Source organism: Rhinoderma darwinii, chromosome 1 (assembly GCF_050947455.1).
Source record: "Rhinoderma darwinii isolate aRhiDar2 chromosome 1, aRhiDar2.hap1, whole genome shotgun sequence".
NCBI lineage: Eukaryota > Metazoa > Chordata > Amphibia > Anura > Rhinodermatidae > Rhinoderma > Rhinoderma darwinii.
The window spans coordinates 107,851,438-107,869,430 of record NC_134687.1 but is presented as its reverse complement, the minus strand read 5'-3'; the positions used below and the strand labels follow the sequence as shown (position 1 = coordinate 107,869,430).

The following is a 17,993-nucleotide window of genomic DNA, read 5'->3' as shown; positions in this document are numbered from 1 at the left end:
GGTTTCGAGGCAGACACTGCTCCAAAATAAGGTTCAACATTTCTTTTTTTCCACGAGTGGTCAAAAACCGGCCAGAAAAAAAACCTACCTCTATCTCCCATTGAAATCAATGCAGGGAGACTTGGGGAGGTTTTTTTTGGCACTCATTCCGACTCAGTTTCCACATCAAAATCAGCACCCAAAAACTGTGTGAACTAGGCCTCAACAATGTTTAAACATTTTTTTTAATTCTATAAGAAATTATAATCTGTTTCATGTTCAGAACTGGCATAAAGCGAATAACAAAAGATAATGGGGAATATTTACTAACAGGTGCACTGGCAAGCTGTATGTAACCTTAGGGACATGTGCTCTATATTCACCAACATGCTGTTTAGGCACTGAGCAACGCCAGGTTGTACCTGTGCAGAAAATTGGTGGCCATTTTTGGTAGATAAACTGCACTGAATGCAAATTGCAAGACCTACCCCATATTTTTCAGTACTTCATAAGTGTTAGAAAAAGTGGTGTGTTAGGGGGCCTGATAAATATGGTGTTTAGTTTTGTGTTTTGTTGGTGGATACAAGCGCTGCTTTACAACACTTCTGCACAAGACCTCTAGTTTTACCTTAGTAGGAGCAACGTAAACCACAACTGCTTCATTGCTTTGTGTCAAAACTTTCTCCATGCAATAATAAGATGCATATGTTTTTCCTGAAGATGTTGGAGCCACTATTACTGCAGATTCATTTTTGTCAACAGCATCAAGAAGTTCTCTCTAGAGTAGACAAACAAATTCAGTATTATTTATCAATAGCATGATAGATATGCCATAAAAAAAAAAAGCTTAGGCTTCATGCACACTTCCGTCAGCCGTTGTACGGTTCTGTCAAACACGGGCCGCACACGGTTGGTTTCCGTGTGCAGCCCGTTGTTTCACAGACCAAATTCAATGAAAAGGCCGAGACTGTTCCATCAAAAATGGGCAGGAGTAGGACCTGCCCTACTTTTGACGGAACGGCCGCATGGCCCCATTGACATGAATGTGTCAGGGTGCTATCCATTAAAATAACTGATAGCACCCTGACAAAAAAAACTGAAGTGGGCATGAGGCCTAGAATTACATGTGTCTTTAGAATTTGCTTTAAAACACACCAAAAAACCCTTGTGTGAACCCTGAGGTTTTATTAGGACAAGTTCCTCCAAGATCCTGTTTACTTTTGTTAAACTCCTGTGTACCTGATCTGTACATTTTGTATTTAATAAATTATTGCAAGTCAATTTTTTATATATATTTTTTTATTTGTTTAATTACATCACCTTAATCCGTATATACTGTCAAATATTGATATGTCCACATATGTTAAAAAATAAAAATGTTACATGGGGTTTTTTGCATAACTGTAAATGTAACTCAATTAGTCTATTAAGTAGGAAATGCAGACATCGAGAGCTACTGTATGCAACGAGAGACACAATTCCCAGATGTGTCCTTCCTGACCAATTGCTCCATCTTACATGAGACTTTCTTTCATGATATTATGGCATCAGTTACATGTTTATCACAAATATGAGCCTCCGATCCTGTAAAATGTACAAGAGTGTATATCAGGTTTAAAAAAAAATTCTGCGATCCTGCCTGCCATGTTTTCTACAGCAATTTCATAATAGTGGCAAAACCACAAAAAAAAAAGGTGTGAATATAGTATAAAGAGAATGCAGCATTGTACCCTGAAGAATTAGAGGCTGACGTTAAAATGCTGAAATGGCTAGGCCATTATTATAATAAATATTTCTCTGTTTGGGGTACGCCTCTTTCTATATTCTTAAACTCTTGTAGGAACGGTAATATGCCCAACTTCACCCCTATCACTCCATCTACTTTATGATTTCAAAACCTTAAACCGACCATTTGCGTTCCAACTATCTCCCAATTTCCTAAGAAAATAGACATTAAATTGCTAGCTAAGACCCTCGTCCTTGTTTAGGTACCTTAATACACAGAGATCTAAAAATATACGACGAGTCTCCCACCTGTTACATTACTGCAAATGCAGAGGCATTGAGGCTATGTTCCTTTCCCTTGATATCAGAAAGGTGTTTGATACAGTCCCTTTGCAGCACTGGACCAGTGGGGTTTACCCTACTATTTTATCACTTGTCTTAAAACCCTCTATATTACTCCGAAGGCCTTTGTAAGATACAATGGGTTCTCCTCTGACCTCTTCTTCATCTACCGAGACGCCCACCAGGCCTGCCCTCTTTCGCCCTTGCTATTTATTCTTGCTCGTGATTCATCTTTGCCAAGATCCCAATATTCAAGGCATTGAAATAGCTTTCGTAGAACACAAATTATGTCTGTTTGCCGATGATATCTTGCTGAGCATCACATCTCCATTCACCATCCCACCCAACCTTTTACGCATCTTGTCCAGCTTTGGGTTAATCTTAAATTTAGTAGTTAACCATGCCAATACACTAAATATCTTACTCCTCTCACTCAACTCGTCATATCTCGCTACCCCAAAATAAAATTTCCCCTTTCAGTTGGTGTTGAGCAAGCTGGATTATCTGTGAATTTGCGTTCATTAATGATGTGCGCTCTATTAGTATGACTACCCCCCATTAATGTGACCATTTAGAACTGTGCTGGAATATTGGGGCAAATATGAAATTTTATGGTGCAAAAATAGTGTTTTTACCTAAACAGCTCTATCTTTTTCGCGTGCTCCCAGGACCTGTTCCAGGTCATTACCTTCAATTATACCAGTTGATCAACAAATTTTTATGGCAGGATGCTCTTTATTATGCTATTGCAGTGTCACCCCTATGGATTGCACTAGAAGCAACTGAATGCCATCCAATCTCATTAGATGGGATCTTATGGCTTCCTCCCTCTCAGTGGTCTTTCATTACCAACCCCTACCTGACTCACATTTTGCAAATTTGTCACTCAGTCAAGTACTCAGCTAAATTGATTTCTCAGATCCTACCACTTTCTTCACTTTGTGAAAGAGCACTATTTCCCCCTGGACTCGAGTCGCCTAATCTGTTCCAAGTTTGTTATATAGCAGGATTAATGAAAGGCCATTATTTCCTCACTATATCAGGAATCAAGCCCTTTCCTGTTTTACAGGAAATTTTCCCTGCGAAGTGGAGAACTGTTCCAATATTTGAAGATTTCCTACTTGCTCAAGAATGGTCCTACCCCTCTTGCGCTAACTCAATTTAAGAAATGTTGTCATCAAAGCCCTCACTGCCCTGGTACTATCTCACTACTATATGCTTGCCTTTCCCAAGCTCAGTCTAGCCACCAACGGCCGTATGTACATAATTGAAATACAGAATTGTGCGTGGAATTATCTGAAGCCAAGTGGTCGCAAATATGGTTTTCCAGCACCAGAGGGCTGTTGAAGACTCTAAAGCTTGAAACCAATGTCAAGGTCCTCACAAGGTGGTACTTAACTCCTGCCCATATAACTAGGGCTGTCCCAGGGTGCTCTCGATGCTGCTTTAGAGGATGCCGGAAACCAAGGTATATGTTTCATATATGGTGGCAATGTCTTAGAGTGTCAAGGCTTTGGGTGCGGGCATATTTCCTTATCCTGACCCTCACCTTTTAAAATTAGTTAAAAACTCCCGGGAGGCCCTCCTGAATAAGAAAATCCATAATATTCCCCAGACTTCTGTCTTTTGGCTGTGAAACAAATGATTGCAATGTCATGAAAGAAGTCATCTCTTGGTACATGACTAATGAGAAACTGACGGCCATACTCCTGGAGGTAGAGAATCTCCCAACAATTTATAATCCCCTATGTCAGCAATACCCCTTTTGCTGGACCTGCTCTTTACGCCCCTAAGTGGAGTTGTCATCCTTACTAGTCAATGGCATGGGTTGAGGGTTGGTGGACCCTTGGTCTTTCCCCTCCAACTCCTCTTTCCCTTCTCAACTTTCTCCTGTGGAGTTGACCGCAGCTCTCAGTGGTCCCCTACGTGACACCTGGTCCGCCCTTTTATGTCCAGCTTTATGCTATATAGTACCTTGATCCTGTGTGATACCCCCCCCCCCCCATTATCTGCTTATAGTCGAGCGATGGCAGAGTAAGCTTGTATTACTATGTTATAGATCACTAACCTGCTTTAGTCAATTGTTCCGATTTCTTCTCAATTCGCATTGCTACAAAGATCTCTATGCTATCAATATGTAGGCTTAAGTTCTGGCCTGTTTGCAGCTATTTGTGATTTATCTATTCTTCCGATGTTGCCCTATGCTTCGTTGCAAAATTTCAATACAAATGCAAGTTAAAAAAAAGAACATGCAGCATGTGCCTATTTAAATTTGGGTTTATTACCTGCCATGTGTCTGGAATGAAGTGCTGCACTCTTGGATCTGGATCACTTCTTTCATCCCTTAGCAAATGTGGTCCCATATACTGTAGTTGGAAACGAACTGAACCAACTCCAACTGCATATCTACTTTCTGTCCTCTCTTCCATTTGGCCAGGCAACTATTAAGACATATTTATGTTTATTTCCAATTTTTCCTTTGTTTTACAGTTTTGATATAAACATTTTTACTGCATTAAGGGTATGTGCACACACACTAATTACGTCCGTAATATACGGACGTATTTCGGCCGCAAGTTCCGGACCGAACACAGTGCAGGGAGCCGGGCTCCTAGCATCATAGTTATGTACAATGCTAGGAGTCCCTGCCTCGCTGCAGGACAACTGTCCCGTACTGTAATCATGTTTTCAGTACGTGACAGTTGTCCTGCAGCGAGGCAGGGACTCCTAGCATCGTACATAACTATGATGCTAGGAGCCCGGCTCCCTGCACTGAGTTCGGTCCGGGACTTGCGGCCGAAATACGTCCGTCAATTACGGACGTAATTAGTGTGTGTGCACATACCCTTAAATGTATTCATCATGTAAGGTTTGTTCACATCTGCATTGTGTCTTCAGTTTACAACATGTTTTCATGGCGCACTGCCAGATACCTTGTGCGACAAATACCAATGTTTCCCAAGGGACTTCATTGTCTTACAATGAGATCCACCAGGGTTCCAGCCAGCATAGTGTCTGTAATTTTGTTGGCAAGAATAGCTCTGCATGCTTCTTCCAATACATATGTGAATGGAGCCTAATTACAATCACCATAGACTATCACACTCAACTATCATACATGATGCATTATTGTTCTCATCAATTATTATATTGTGCTGAATCTCATCAATTATTATATTGTGCTGAATCTCATACATTACTTTGTTGCTTTTCAGAGTGCAGCCATGGGGATCTGATTATGTTCTTTTTTGGGTAAGTATGTATTTTCTCTGGGTATTTTGGTTCCCTCAAGCATGGAGTATTTGGCTTTACATAGATTGTGTACAGTCGGATGAACAAGTGGTACTGTTTCTACAATGTCTACATTCTCTTGTCACTCACAGAAATAATTTCTAATTCATATGGTTGATATGTGATCTGTCCAGACACACTAAGGCTGAATTCACACGAGCATATTACGTCCGTAATGGACGGACCGTATTTCGGCCGCAAGTCCCGGACCGAACACACTGCAGGGATCCGGGCTCCTAGCATCATAGTTATGTACGATGCTAGGAGTCCCTAATTACGACGTCAGGGGATAGTCACTGTCCATGGTGCTGGAAGGGAAAACTGATCGGCAGTAACTCTTTCAGCACCCGGGACAGTGACTACCGATCACAATATAGATCAACCTGTAAAAAAAAAAAAGACGTTCATACTTACCCAGAACTCCCTGCTTCTTCCTCCAGTCCGGCCTCCTGGGATGACGTTACAGCCCATGTGACCGCTGCAGCCAATCACAGGCTGCAGCTGTCACATAGACTGACGCGTCATCCAGGGAGGTTGGGCTGGATGTCGAAAGAGGGACGCGTCACCAAGACAACGGCCGGATAAGTATGAATTTCTTTTACTTTTACTGCGGAAAGGGCTGTCCCTTCTCTCTATCCTGCACTGATAGAGAGAAGGGGCTGCCGATTAGTTCAGTGCAATTTTGCAGCGAAAACTTGGCCGTAAATATGGGTGGAATACTGGTGACACCGGACCCGTATTTACAGGCACGGGTCCGTAAATACTGGCGGCAATACGGGTCGAATACGTGTTACTAAGGACCCGTATTTACGCCAGTATTTACGGACAGGAAAAAATACGTTCGTGTGCATGGGGCCGTCAATTTACTACAACTATGTTTAGGTTTGTGGGCAGGGGGGGTACCAGAATTATCACAGGAAGTCCAGGGTTACATTGAAGAAAATGGACACTTCATCCATTTGTCGCTGTGGTGGGCAATTAAACCCATGACACTACTAGACTCTCCTGCCACAATTCTAAATCTTACACTCTCCAAAATGTTTTGTATAGTGAAAAAACTGACTCCTTACAGATGATGCGTAAAGCGTAAACTTTATTCATGTACAATGCCCAGTGAACTGGTGATTATATATCCTGGCTATATTATTATATAGCTGGAATGTAACTTCTGCTGGCAAAAGCTATTATTTTCTGTATTTCTTTCTGAAATATCCACCACTGTATTGTAAGTACAATATGTTGCTTGTTTGGGTTTATATAATAGACTAATGCATACCTTGGTTGACCTCAATAGACAGGCCAGGCTCTCAAAACCAAGTTTACTTAGATAAGTAGCTATTTGGCGTTGATCATCCTTTTGTAATATATCCTGGTGATGGCTCATGACTGCTTGAATTCTTTTCATTATTTCCACAACAATTTGTATGTCTCTTTGAACTTGAGCTGAAATATATAAAAATAACAACAAAATAGAAATCCAAAAAATGGTGAATATATAAACATTGTCTCTTTGGTGTGTATTTTGAGATGCAAATTGGAGAATTAAAAACTATTTAATATCTATAAGATGACTAAGAAGTGTGTTCATCGGAACTAGACAGTTGAGAAGTGCAGTAAGAGGGATGTTCTATGAGTCATGGTTAACCATTTTTGGTATCTTAGACATCAAATAAACCTACCTTTATGAGAATGTCATGTTTATGCCCATACGGTGCTAGGTGACAGCACTCTAGTAGCCCCTTTGAGCAAATGTCTCCATGTTATCATATGTGGGGGTGAATAGTCTGTACAACCTAACAAATTAAAGTGCATCTTCTTTTTTAATTTAAAAGGGTTGTCCCATGAATGAATGTGCCCATTAACCCCTTAAGGACACAGCCTTGTAGACACAGACGATTTTTTTTCAAATCTGACGTGTTACTTTATGTTGTAATAACTCTGGAATGCTTTTACCTATCCAAGAGATTTTGAGAGTGTTTTGTCGTGACATATTGTACTTTATGTTAGTGGAAAAATTCAGTATTTATTTGTGAAAAACACCAAAATTTAAAGAAAGTGTGCAAAAATTAGCATTTTTCTAAATTTAAATGTATGCACTTGTAAAACAGATAGTAATAACACACAAAATAGTTACTAGTTAACATTTCCAATATGTCTACTTTAAGTTGGCATAGTTTTTTGAACATGCTTTAATTTTTCTTTAACTTTTGCAGCAGTTTCTCACATTTTCAAGAAAATTTACAAAACTTATTTTTTTATGGACCTGTTCAGTTCTGAAGTGGCTTTGAGGACCTTATATATTAAAAAGTCCCCATAAATCTCCCCATTTTAAAACCTGCACCCCTCAAAGTATTCAAAGGAGCATTCAGAAAGTTTCTTAAATCTTCAGGCATTTCACAGGAATTGAAGCAAATAAGAGATGGAATTTACAGATTTCATTTTTTTTGCCAAAATTAATTTGTAATATCTTTATTTTTGTACCACAGAAGGTTTTACCCGAGAAATGCAACTCAATATTTATTTCCCAAATTCTGCAGTTTTTTTTAGAAATATCCCACATGTGGCCCCAGTGTTCTAATGGACTGAAGCACAGGCCTCAGAAGCAAAGTCGCACCTAGTGGATTTTGGGACCTCCTTTTTTTTTTTAGAAAATATTTTAGGCATCATGTCAGGTTTGAAGAGGTCTTGTGGTACCAAAACAAAGGGATCCCATTTTGGAAGCTACACCCCCTTTAAGGAATTTATTTAGGGGTATAGTTAGCATTTTAAACTCACATGTTTTTTGCAAAATTTATTGGAATTAGTTTGTGAAAATTAAAATCTACTTTTATTCTGAAAAAACATAGATATTTTTAATTTTTACAAGGGATAAAAGAGAAAAAGCACCCCAACATTTGTAAAGCAATTGCTTTACGGCAATACCCCATATGTGGTAATAAACTGCTGTTTGGACCCGGGGCAGGGCTCAGAAAAGTAGGAGCGCCATTTGGAGTACAGATTTTGCTGGAATTGTTTTCGGGTGCCATGTCGCATTTGCAGAGCTCTTAAGGTACCAGTACAGTGGAAACTCGCAATTAGTTACCCCTTTTAGAAAATTGCAGATTTTATCTAGTGGTGTGATCACTTTTATGATCCCATAGTTTTTTTTGCTGAATTTAGTGGAAATCTGGCATCATTTATTGGACAGATTTTTCAGACACAGAGCATGTAAGTGAAGGAAAGCACCTCAACATTTATTAGGCTACTTCTTCTGAGTTTAGAAATACCCCTAAAGTGGTCTATTTATGTTGTCTGGACACCTAGCAGTGCCTGGAAGTGAGGGATCACCACAAGGCTTTTGAGACCTTATTTATACTTGATGATTTTGGGGCACAAGCATAGGCCTAAAAAAATTGTGCCGATCATTCACATTTGTTATAGTATTAGGTACTCATCTAGGGGTATAATGAGAATTTTTAGTTTTGTTGTAAGATTTTTTAGAGTGTCCAATTTTAAAAACGGGTAAAAGACCAGAATGATAAAGGGAGGGTTTGAAAGTTTTAAAAGTATCAAATTTTTAATCCAGGGAGGTGTGGAAGATGCGGAAGCAGTCTTTAATGCAGAGTCCGGGTTTGGATGGACAAGTGTCGCACTGATATATTGTACCTTTTGTGCAGACACGGCACCTTTTTCGTGCCCTGCGTTTTTTTGCTGTGGCAGGCACTTCACTTGGAAAGTGCTGCCCAGGAACGATACGGCAAGAAGCAGCAGAAGTTTCCCCCCCTAATCTCTAAGTAAAAAAATTGTAATAATCTTTTCTTGGTACGTTAAGTATGTACCCGGATGGCCAGCTTTTCTGAAAATTAAAAAGGCATTATACAGTGCCATCTGGACAAGGTACACTGCCAATTTATTGTACCAGATTTTGCTTTTCCTCATGGCACTATATGGTTTTAAAACCTGATCATTCAGGTCAACCTCCCCCTGAATTTATTATATGCCTGAATGCACACCGGCTTCATTGTGGATTGTGTGAATCCACATGTGGGGACAGGGGTGCAGCTAGCATAATGCATAGTTGACAGCATGCATACATCTTTTTTGTCTCTAAATTTGAGGCACAGGATCCCATCCTACAGCAATGCCCTGCTTTTGCCAATTTGCAGGGATTCGGTGATGAGGGTCTTGGGAAGGTGCGTCTGTTTTTTTCGTACCGTCCCACACGCCAATTTTTTTTTTGTCTGGAAGACATTTGAACAGAGGTACACTTGTGTACCAGTTGTCCAAGTACAAGTTGTACCCCTGATCAAACAGTGGGTGCAGGAGGCCCAAAACTATCTTCCCACTGGTCGTTATGTAGGGTGGACATTCTGTGGGCTTTATTGTCCTACCCCTCATAAATCCGGAAAGCGTGTGTGTATCCGGTCTCAGATTCACACAGCTTGTACATATTGATGCCTTACCTGGTGCGATAATTGGTCAAATATTGGAAAAACTTCAGCCTGCTCTTGAAGGGCACCAGGAACTCATCTATGGAGATTTCTTTTTTGGGAGTGTACAGTCGATTTTGGGAAAAAATATTAACGAGGAGCGTAATTTTAAAAAGTCTGTCGAAATTGGGATCATTGGGCATTGGAAGTTGTCACTAAAATGCAGAAATTTATGAAGGGCCTCGAAGCAGGGTCTGGTCATTGTAATTCGGTACAGAGGACAATGATACAAAATGTCCATGGACCAGTGGGATCTCACTTTGGGTTTTTTAGTGAGGCCCATGTTGAGGACTAACCCCCAATATTTTAGCATTTCTGCACAATTGGTTTGTTGCCACCGATTGGGCTGGGCATAAAAGGAGTTGGGGTGTTCAGAAATAAATTGGTGGGCATAAATGTTCGTTTGGTCGACCATAAGCTGAATAAAATTGTCTGTAAACAACAATGGGACCACTGTGCTTTAGCGCTACCTACAAGGGGGCTGTCTGGCGCTACCCACAAGGGGGCTGTGTGGAGCTACCTACAAGGGGCTATGTGGTGCTACCCACAAGGGGGCTGTGTGGCGTTACCCACAAGGGGCTGTGTGGCGCTACCTACAAGGGGGCTGTCTGGCGCTACCTACAAGGGGCTGCGTGGTGCTACCCGCAAGGGGGCTGTGTGGCGCTACCCACAAGGGGCTGTGTGGCGCTACCTACAGGGGGAATCTGTGAGTGGGGGGCTGATGGTCATTTTACTGTGAGTGGTGGGCTGATGGTCATTTTACTGTGAGTGGGGGGTTGGTGGTCATTTTACTGTGAGTGGGGGGCTGATGGTCTTCAAGTGGTTTCCACCTCTGACCTCCAATTGAAATTAATTGCATTCGCTTCAACAGCTTAAGAAAAAACACAAAAAAAAGGTCACACAATGCTGTCAGTTGCTGAAGGAATTATGAGGCAGATTTTTTTTGCCTTACAAAAAACGTGTGTGAACATGCCCTACGAGTGAAGTGCTTGTTCTTAGCCGTTTTCTGTCTTTCTCAAAACAATTTTTGGTAGGGGGGCCCTGAGGAAATTTTGTTTTTACAGTGCTGCATCGAGTCCGAAAAGGTTGGGAAACTCTGTACTGGGCTACAGGGTCCCATCATGGAGCAGCTCAGTTCGTCAAGGGAATGGGGCCTAGGTGAGTACAATTTTTGTTTTTGTTTGGGGGCACTGTCTACAAGGGGGAGATGTGGGGACTGTATGGCACGATCTACAAAAGGAGATGGGGAATTATCGCACTGTCTACAGGGAGGCTGTATCGCAAAATCTACAGGGGGGCACTATACTGTGTGGGGTCACTAAGCGGACATTATACTGTGTAGGGGTACTACAGATGCCATAATACTGTGGGCACAATTAGAGGACAAAATACTGTGTTCTTGAAGGGGTTGTAATATATTATATTATTAAATATTATTATTATACTGTATGGGGGCACTAAAGGGGCATTATAATTTTTTCATGGGGCATTTTATTTTAATGATGGGGTGGGGCGCCGAAAGATCATTTCGCACAGGGTGCCATCTATCCAAGGGCCGGCCCTGCAGGCAATACAGGCAGTTTTATAATAATTTGCAGTCGGTTTACTACTTATGAATTATAGTCTGCCATACACTAGAGTCTATGTCCTATTCACAGACCGCAGGCTGTAGACAGATAGAGCAACCACTAGAAAATGAGTAGCCCAGGCTATAATTAATCACATTACTTATGTAACAGCCACAGTCCTTTGAGCTCCTGCCGTTGTCTCCTTCCCCGGAAATGCCAGCATACGTGGCCGTACTGCTCCACAGTGTTTCACGAGGCGCACCTGTAAAATGTTCCCTAACCAATCCTCAGATCACCCTGGACTATAAAAAGGGCTCTGCCCTTCCACTTCTTGCCTGAGCGTTGTTGTTGTCTTCCCATGTTAGTTAAGCAAATGGTCCATTATTTGTATCCTGTTCCCAGGGTTCCCGTATTTTGCTTCCCGTATCCTGTATCCAGTAACTGTGTTTGTTCCTGAGCTAAAGTCTAGTGTTGGAGTCATCTGCCATGTCCAGTGTCATCTGCCACATCTGGTGTCATCTGCCACGTCCTGTGTCATCTGCCATGCCAAGCATCAGCTGCCACGCCAAGCACCATCGGTGCCACAAATCATCTGTGCCAAGCCATCTGCTACACCTTGTGTCTGTCTGGACTTTCATATGGGTACTCTTGTGCTTAGACTTTCCATTGACTACTTGTTTGGTCAGCTGCCACTCCGCTACGGCGGAGTGGCCTCGTGGGTTCACATAATCGTGACAGCTCAGTTTAGCATTAGCCTGGTAACAGTTTGTAAGTAAGGAGTTAGAATAGGAGTATTGAATAGGTGTAAGCATGGGTCCAACTTGAAGCAGCTGAGCCCTAGTGTAAAATCTGTAACAGCGCCCCATCTATCATATACCATTTACAGTGTGTTTTTATGTGGCAGAAAAGCCTTTAGGTCCCTACAGTCACAAGAACCTATTATTTCTACATTACCTGTAGCTCTACCCCTGAGTGTAAGGAGATATTGGGGACTTTTACATGGGCCAATTATCGGGCAAATGAACATTCATAAAATGCTTGTTGACGATAATTGATAATTGTAAACAGGGCAGTAATCAGTAGACGAGAGAGTAAATGCTCGTTCATCTGCTGATCGTATTTTTTTTAAAACAGGCTGGTTGCTCTCCATTGAGATAGATGGGAATTAAGGAAACTGCTGATAAAGAGCTGATAATTTGTGAAAAGCCTTTTAACAATTTAACAATACACACTAGGGTAGTAGTCCATCCTGATTAAAATGGGGACTGGAAAAAGGTATATTGTTTTCAATTGCTGCAATAATAATACCTACATTTCATTTTGCACTCTTCAATCCATTTTTCAAAACATAGTGCTAATGCTCTCAACCGTGCTTGGTATTTTATATATGGTGTCTGGAAAGATATGATTAAATTTTCCAGCTTTTTCAACCCAGAGAATAAATCTACCATGATTTCTTTTTCAAAAGATCGAGCCACAGTCTTCCATTGTTGCTGTTCCCTTTTCTCTTCCTCTGCTTTGTTCTTTTTTAGATTATCTTCTATTATTTGATCCTTTTTTTTCTTCTGTAAAAGACGGAATGTTTAAATAAATTTTACATTATCTTGTAAAAACTGTTCTGTGGTCTTAAAGGGGTACTTTCGGATATAACTTTTTTAATTTACCCCTCATATTCTTGAATAATAAGAAGACTTTGCAATAGGATGTTTGTTAAAAAATCCCCAACCTCTCTCCCTATGGCGCCCACTGAACTCTACACAATTCCCCCTCACAGTCTGTGCAATGTACAAACCACCTGTACATTTCACAAAGAGGCTTTGCCCACTGCAAACTTTTTTTTTTATTCAGAAGAATAAGGGCATGGCCAGACGTGGCTCAATTGCTCTGGAATTCCGCTGCGGACAATAGGCTGCGGTGCGGAATTTGGTGTCCACAGCATACACTGACTGTTGCGGATGTGTAGCGGACTTGTTGCGGACTCATTGCGGAATTTCTTCATTGACTTCAATGGAGATTCAAAATTCCGCATTGAAATCCGCAGATGTAATTTATGTGGCGTAGCGTATTGGTTTTAAGAACATGATATTTCTTCATTCTGGCTGGACCTATGTATTTCTAGGTCTATAGTCAGACTGAAGCACACTAACGTAAAAACGCCCGTAATCACGGGCCGTTATTACGGCACGGGCAGGCCCATAGAAGTCAATGGGGCTCCCGTAATTACGGGTGACTACGTGTGTGCACCCGTAATTACGGGAGCGTTGCTAGGCGACGTCAGGAGAGAGTCACTGTCCAGGGTGCTGAAAGAGTTAAGCGATCGGCAGTAAATGTTTCAGCACCATGGACAGTGACTTCCGATCACAATATAGATCAACCTGTAAAGAAAATAGAAGTTCATACTTACTGAGAACTCCCTGCTTCTTCCTCCAGTCCGGCCTCCCGGGATGACGTTTCAGTCCAAGTGATGGCTGCAGCCAATCACAGGCCAATCACAGGCTGCAGCGGTCACATGGACTGCCGCGTCATCCAGGGAGGTCGGGCTGGATGTCGAAAGAGGGACGCGTCACCAAGGCAACGGCCGGGTAAGTATGAATTTCTTTTACTTTTACTAGGGAAAGGGCTATCCCTTCTCTCTATCATGCGCTGATAAGGAGAAGGGAAGTACTTTCACCTGAATATGCAACGGCTAATCCGCATCAATTTCCTGCACATTTTAGGCAAAGCCGCAACAGAATCTGCAACACAGATTATGTGCGGCATTGATGCGGACAGTGACAGTCTTCCTCCAGTCCGGCCTCCCGGGATGACGTTTCAGTCCAAGTGACGGCTGCAGCCAATCACAGGCCAATCACAGGCTGCAGTGGTCACATGGACTGCCGCGTCATCCAGGGAGGTCAGGCTGGATGTCGAAAGAGGGACGCGTCACCAAGGCAACGGCCGGGTAAGTATGAATTTCGGGCTGTCCCTTCTCTCTATCATGCGCTGATAGAGAGAAGGGAAGTACTTTCACCTGAATACGCAACGGCTAATCCGCATCAATTTCCTGCACATTTTAGGCAAAGCCGCAACAGAATTTGCAACGCAGATTATGTGCGGCATTGATGCGGACAGTGGCGGCAGAAACACGCCACGTCTGGCCATGCCCTTAGAGAGCTAAATAAAAAAAGATTAATTTCAGACAACCCCTTGAAAATGACGATCTATTAGATCTCTTGGATATTCCTTATCTCATTAGGAAGAAATATAGTTTGGACCTGGGAGTCTGAGGAGACTGTCAGGACGGATATTTGTTAAAAAATTCCCCAGTACTGTCAGGTAGGAGCAGTCGAATACTGTATTGTAATGATGGGGTAGGGAGACAGACAGGTGAGCCCTAATCTACCCGCCACTCAGTCCCTGCCTACTTGCAATGGCCCGTCCTAGGCGACGGCGTACAACTGGGCGACGGTCCCTATTCTCACTATGTGCACGACAGACAGACAGACAGACAGACAAGGGTACAAAGAAGCTAAGGGAAAAGGGGCAGATGCCCACGGCAACACCGTGAGCAACAAGAGTAGTGAACGAGCCGAGTCAAACCAGGAGTGTACGAGGTACCAAACGCAGAGCAAGAGAGTAGTCAGTAAAGCCAGGGTCAGTATGAAGCAGAGGACAAATAGTACAAGCAGCAGCAGCAGAGCCAGGAAACCAGCAGAATCACCAGCAGAGGCAAAGGAGAAGAAGGAAACGAAGGTATAAATAGACAGAGGGCGGGAGCTAGCTCCGTATGGCCAGGCTGTGATAGGCTCTCCCACTTCTCAGCCTCCCAGCCCGAGTGGTAGAAGATTGAGTCACTCTATCAGACTTAGGAGCAGGTGCAGACTGAGTAACCACGGGCGTCGACACAGAAGCTGTGTCTGGCAGATCCTTTACATGTATCTAGGCAAACGAGGAGGCAGGGTCAAACTGGCCCACCAGAGTACCAGAAGATCCTACTGTGGGTCCCAGGTTCTGACACCATAATAAACCCCAAAGGTCCAGCAGAAGACAACCCCAGGTGGAATTGATTGGAAACCATTAACTTTGTGCTAGGGACAATTTTTTGGGTTGATTCATAAAAACCTTATAAGAATTTATTAATGATATATGACCTGTGTATCCAATAATTATTTAAGATGTTTTTATAAGTAGACATGCATATATTCTGCCCAGATTGATAGCAGGCCCACAGAATAATTTCCTTTGGTGGGCCCAAGATACGTCACTGAAACACTGGAAGGAGATGAAAATTGTAGAGAATACCTGATGTGGAAACGGGTGGGAAACTCACTCCACTGCTCAGACAGCGGCCAATTCCCTAACTCTATATAATCTGCACATTCTGACATCCAATCCCAACAATTGTACAAATAGTTCATACATTGCTGTCATATATAAATGGCAAACAGTAACATTTTAATCCTAGTTTCCAATGGAGAAATATGTGGATGGTGAGTCCTGCCAGGAGAGCTTCCTGGTCAATGAAAATATCATAAAAGTGAAAATCTATGAAGGGCAGTGGTATGTGCATTTAAACTGTATACCAGCAAATGTACTTTAGCATATACATATATAAAAGTATTTTTTTAAGTTTATACTCCTGAATGCCAATATATAGGAGTGTTACCCTAAGGGCATGGCCACACGTGGCGTATTTCTGCAGACACTGTCCGCATCAATGCCGCACATAATCTGTGTTGCAGATTCCGTTGCGGATTCAGGTGAAGAGTACATCCTGCTCTCTTTTAAAACATTCCATCTCAGTCTGGCTATAGACCTCGAAACACATAGGTCCAGCCAGAATGATGAAATATCCTGTTCGTAAAACCAATCCGCGACGCAACACATAACATCTGCGGATTTCATTGCGTAATTTTTCAACTCCATTGAAGTCAATGGAAATTCTGCCACAAGTACGCATCAAGTCCGCAACAGCCAGTGTATGCTGCGGACACCAAATTCCGCACCGCAGCCTATGGTCCGCAGCGGAGTTTTCCGCAATGTCTGAACTAACTTGCCTAAAAATTTATTGAAACAAATGTAAAAAACGGCAGCTGGAGAATTCCACTGGGGACTGTCCGCTGCGGAATTCCACGGCAATTCCGCCACGTCTGGCCATGCCCTTATAAATAAATATGTGCGATCAATATATTATCTGTGGTCATTTTATTTAGCAACAATATAAATATTTTATAGAGATTATATAGATTACTAAATATATTTATTCTGAATGCTTTTACTACATAGGTTGAAACTTTTTAATCTACAACTGAATGTTTATTGTGATATTTTGCTTTCATTATTTTCTATAATTAATTTTATTTTTTTTGGTCTATAGCACCTACTAAAATTAGCACTGATATATGCAATAGATGCCCAATTTTTTTTTATAATATTCATTCCCAGTGAGTAAAACCATTTTGGCAATTCTGCTTCTCATATAGTAATAAAAAAAATTGCTTCACTGGTTTTACTTAATGCAACAAAAATATATTTTTAATACATTTTTGTAATCAACTTTTATTCATAAACTCACCTGGGGCTCCTTTTTCCTTATAACAGCCTTATGAGCGGAACTTTTCTCTTCTGGTTGGTCAGTCTGCAAAATAATTTGCTTAGGTGCTTTCACACCTAACGATTGTCCATAGTAGTGTTGAATGGTCTGTAGTTTTTGATAATTTCGTAGTTCCCACTTATCCTTCACTCTGTCTGTCAAGAATATAATAATAATTTTAGTATAATAAAAAAAAAGGGTGATTAGATTCTATTATTTGCAATGTTATAGTTTAAGCTTTTTTTCGGAGGCTACATATATGGTGCCTATAGAAAGTTTTTTTTGTTTTATTGCGTAATAACATTGAATCGAAAACAGTTAGAAATAATTGAATGAGTCACTGTATAATTAAGAGCGGCAGATTTGTTCCAGAAATTTCTGTGACTGAAAAATCCACTCCATACAACTGAATGGCAGAAATTCCGGCAACAAATCTGCTATATGTAAATATACTCTTAGGCCCTGTTCCCACTGAGTTTTCTGTCGCGGAAACCGCGACAAAAAACTGCAGAAATCGCCTCCCATTGATTTCAATGGGAGGCAGAGGCGTTTTTTCCCGCGAGCAATAAGCGACATGCCCTTTCTTCAGGCATTTCCGTATCTGACCTCCCATTGACATCAATGGGAGGCAGACAAAGCATTTTTCGTGGCGTGTTGCGGATTCGCTTGTTTTCTGTTGCGGGTTTTCCCCATTGAATTCAATGGGGAGGTAACAGCCGCAACAAATAGATGCTGCGATTTTTGCGGCAGAAAAGCTGCAATTCCGCTGCAAAAATCGCAACTCACAAAAATTATACTTACCCAGATCTCTCTGCTTCTGCGTCCAGCCCGGCCTCCAGGGATGACATTACATCCCATGTGACTGGTGCAGCCAATTACAGGCTGCAGTGGTCACATTGGAAGAAACATCCTCCCAGGAGGCCTGGTTGCAGGATGACAGAGGGACGCGTTGCCATGGCTACGGGTAAGTATAGACCTTTTTTACTCGCTGTTTTCCGCAGCAGACCTTCCGGTCGAAAAACTGCACCACAATTTGTTGCGGTTTTT

The 17,993-nt window shown here is 41.8% G+C and overlaps 1 protein-coding gene across 2 annotated transcripts in view; it reads right to left on the bottom strand.

The window, feature by feature from the left end:
- The window catches only part of LOC142753072 (putative ATP-dependent RNA helicase DDX60), a 178,905-nt gene that overhangs the window by 94,111 nt on the left and 66,801 nt on the right, over positions 1 to 17,993 (bottom strand). For both annotated transcript variants that reach the window (XM_075860265.1, XM_075860266.1), the window contains exons 13-17: positions 16,929 to 17,101; positions 12,687 to 12,939; positions 6,614 to 6,780; positions 4,332 to 4,487; positions 608 to 757 (exon numbers count right to left, since the gene is read on the bottom strand). In XM_075860265.1, the coding sequence (XP_075716380.1) occupies positions 608 to 757; positions 4,332 to 4,487; positions 6,614 to 6,780; positions 12,687 to 12,939; positions 16,929 to 17,101 (899 nt within the window). The remainder of the gene's footprint in view (positions 1 to 607; positions 758 to 4,331; positions 4,488 to 6,613; positions 6,781 to 12,686; positions 12,940 to 16,928; positions 17,102 to 17,993) is intronic.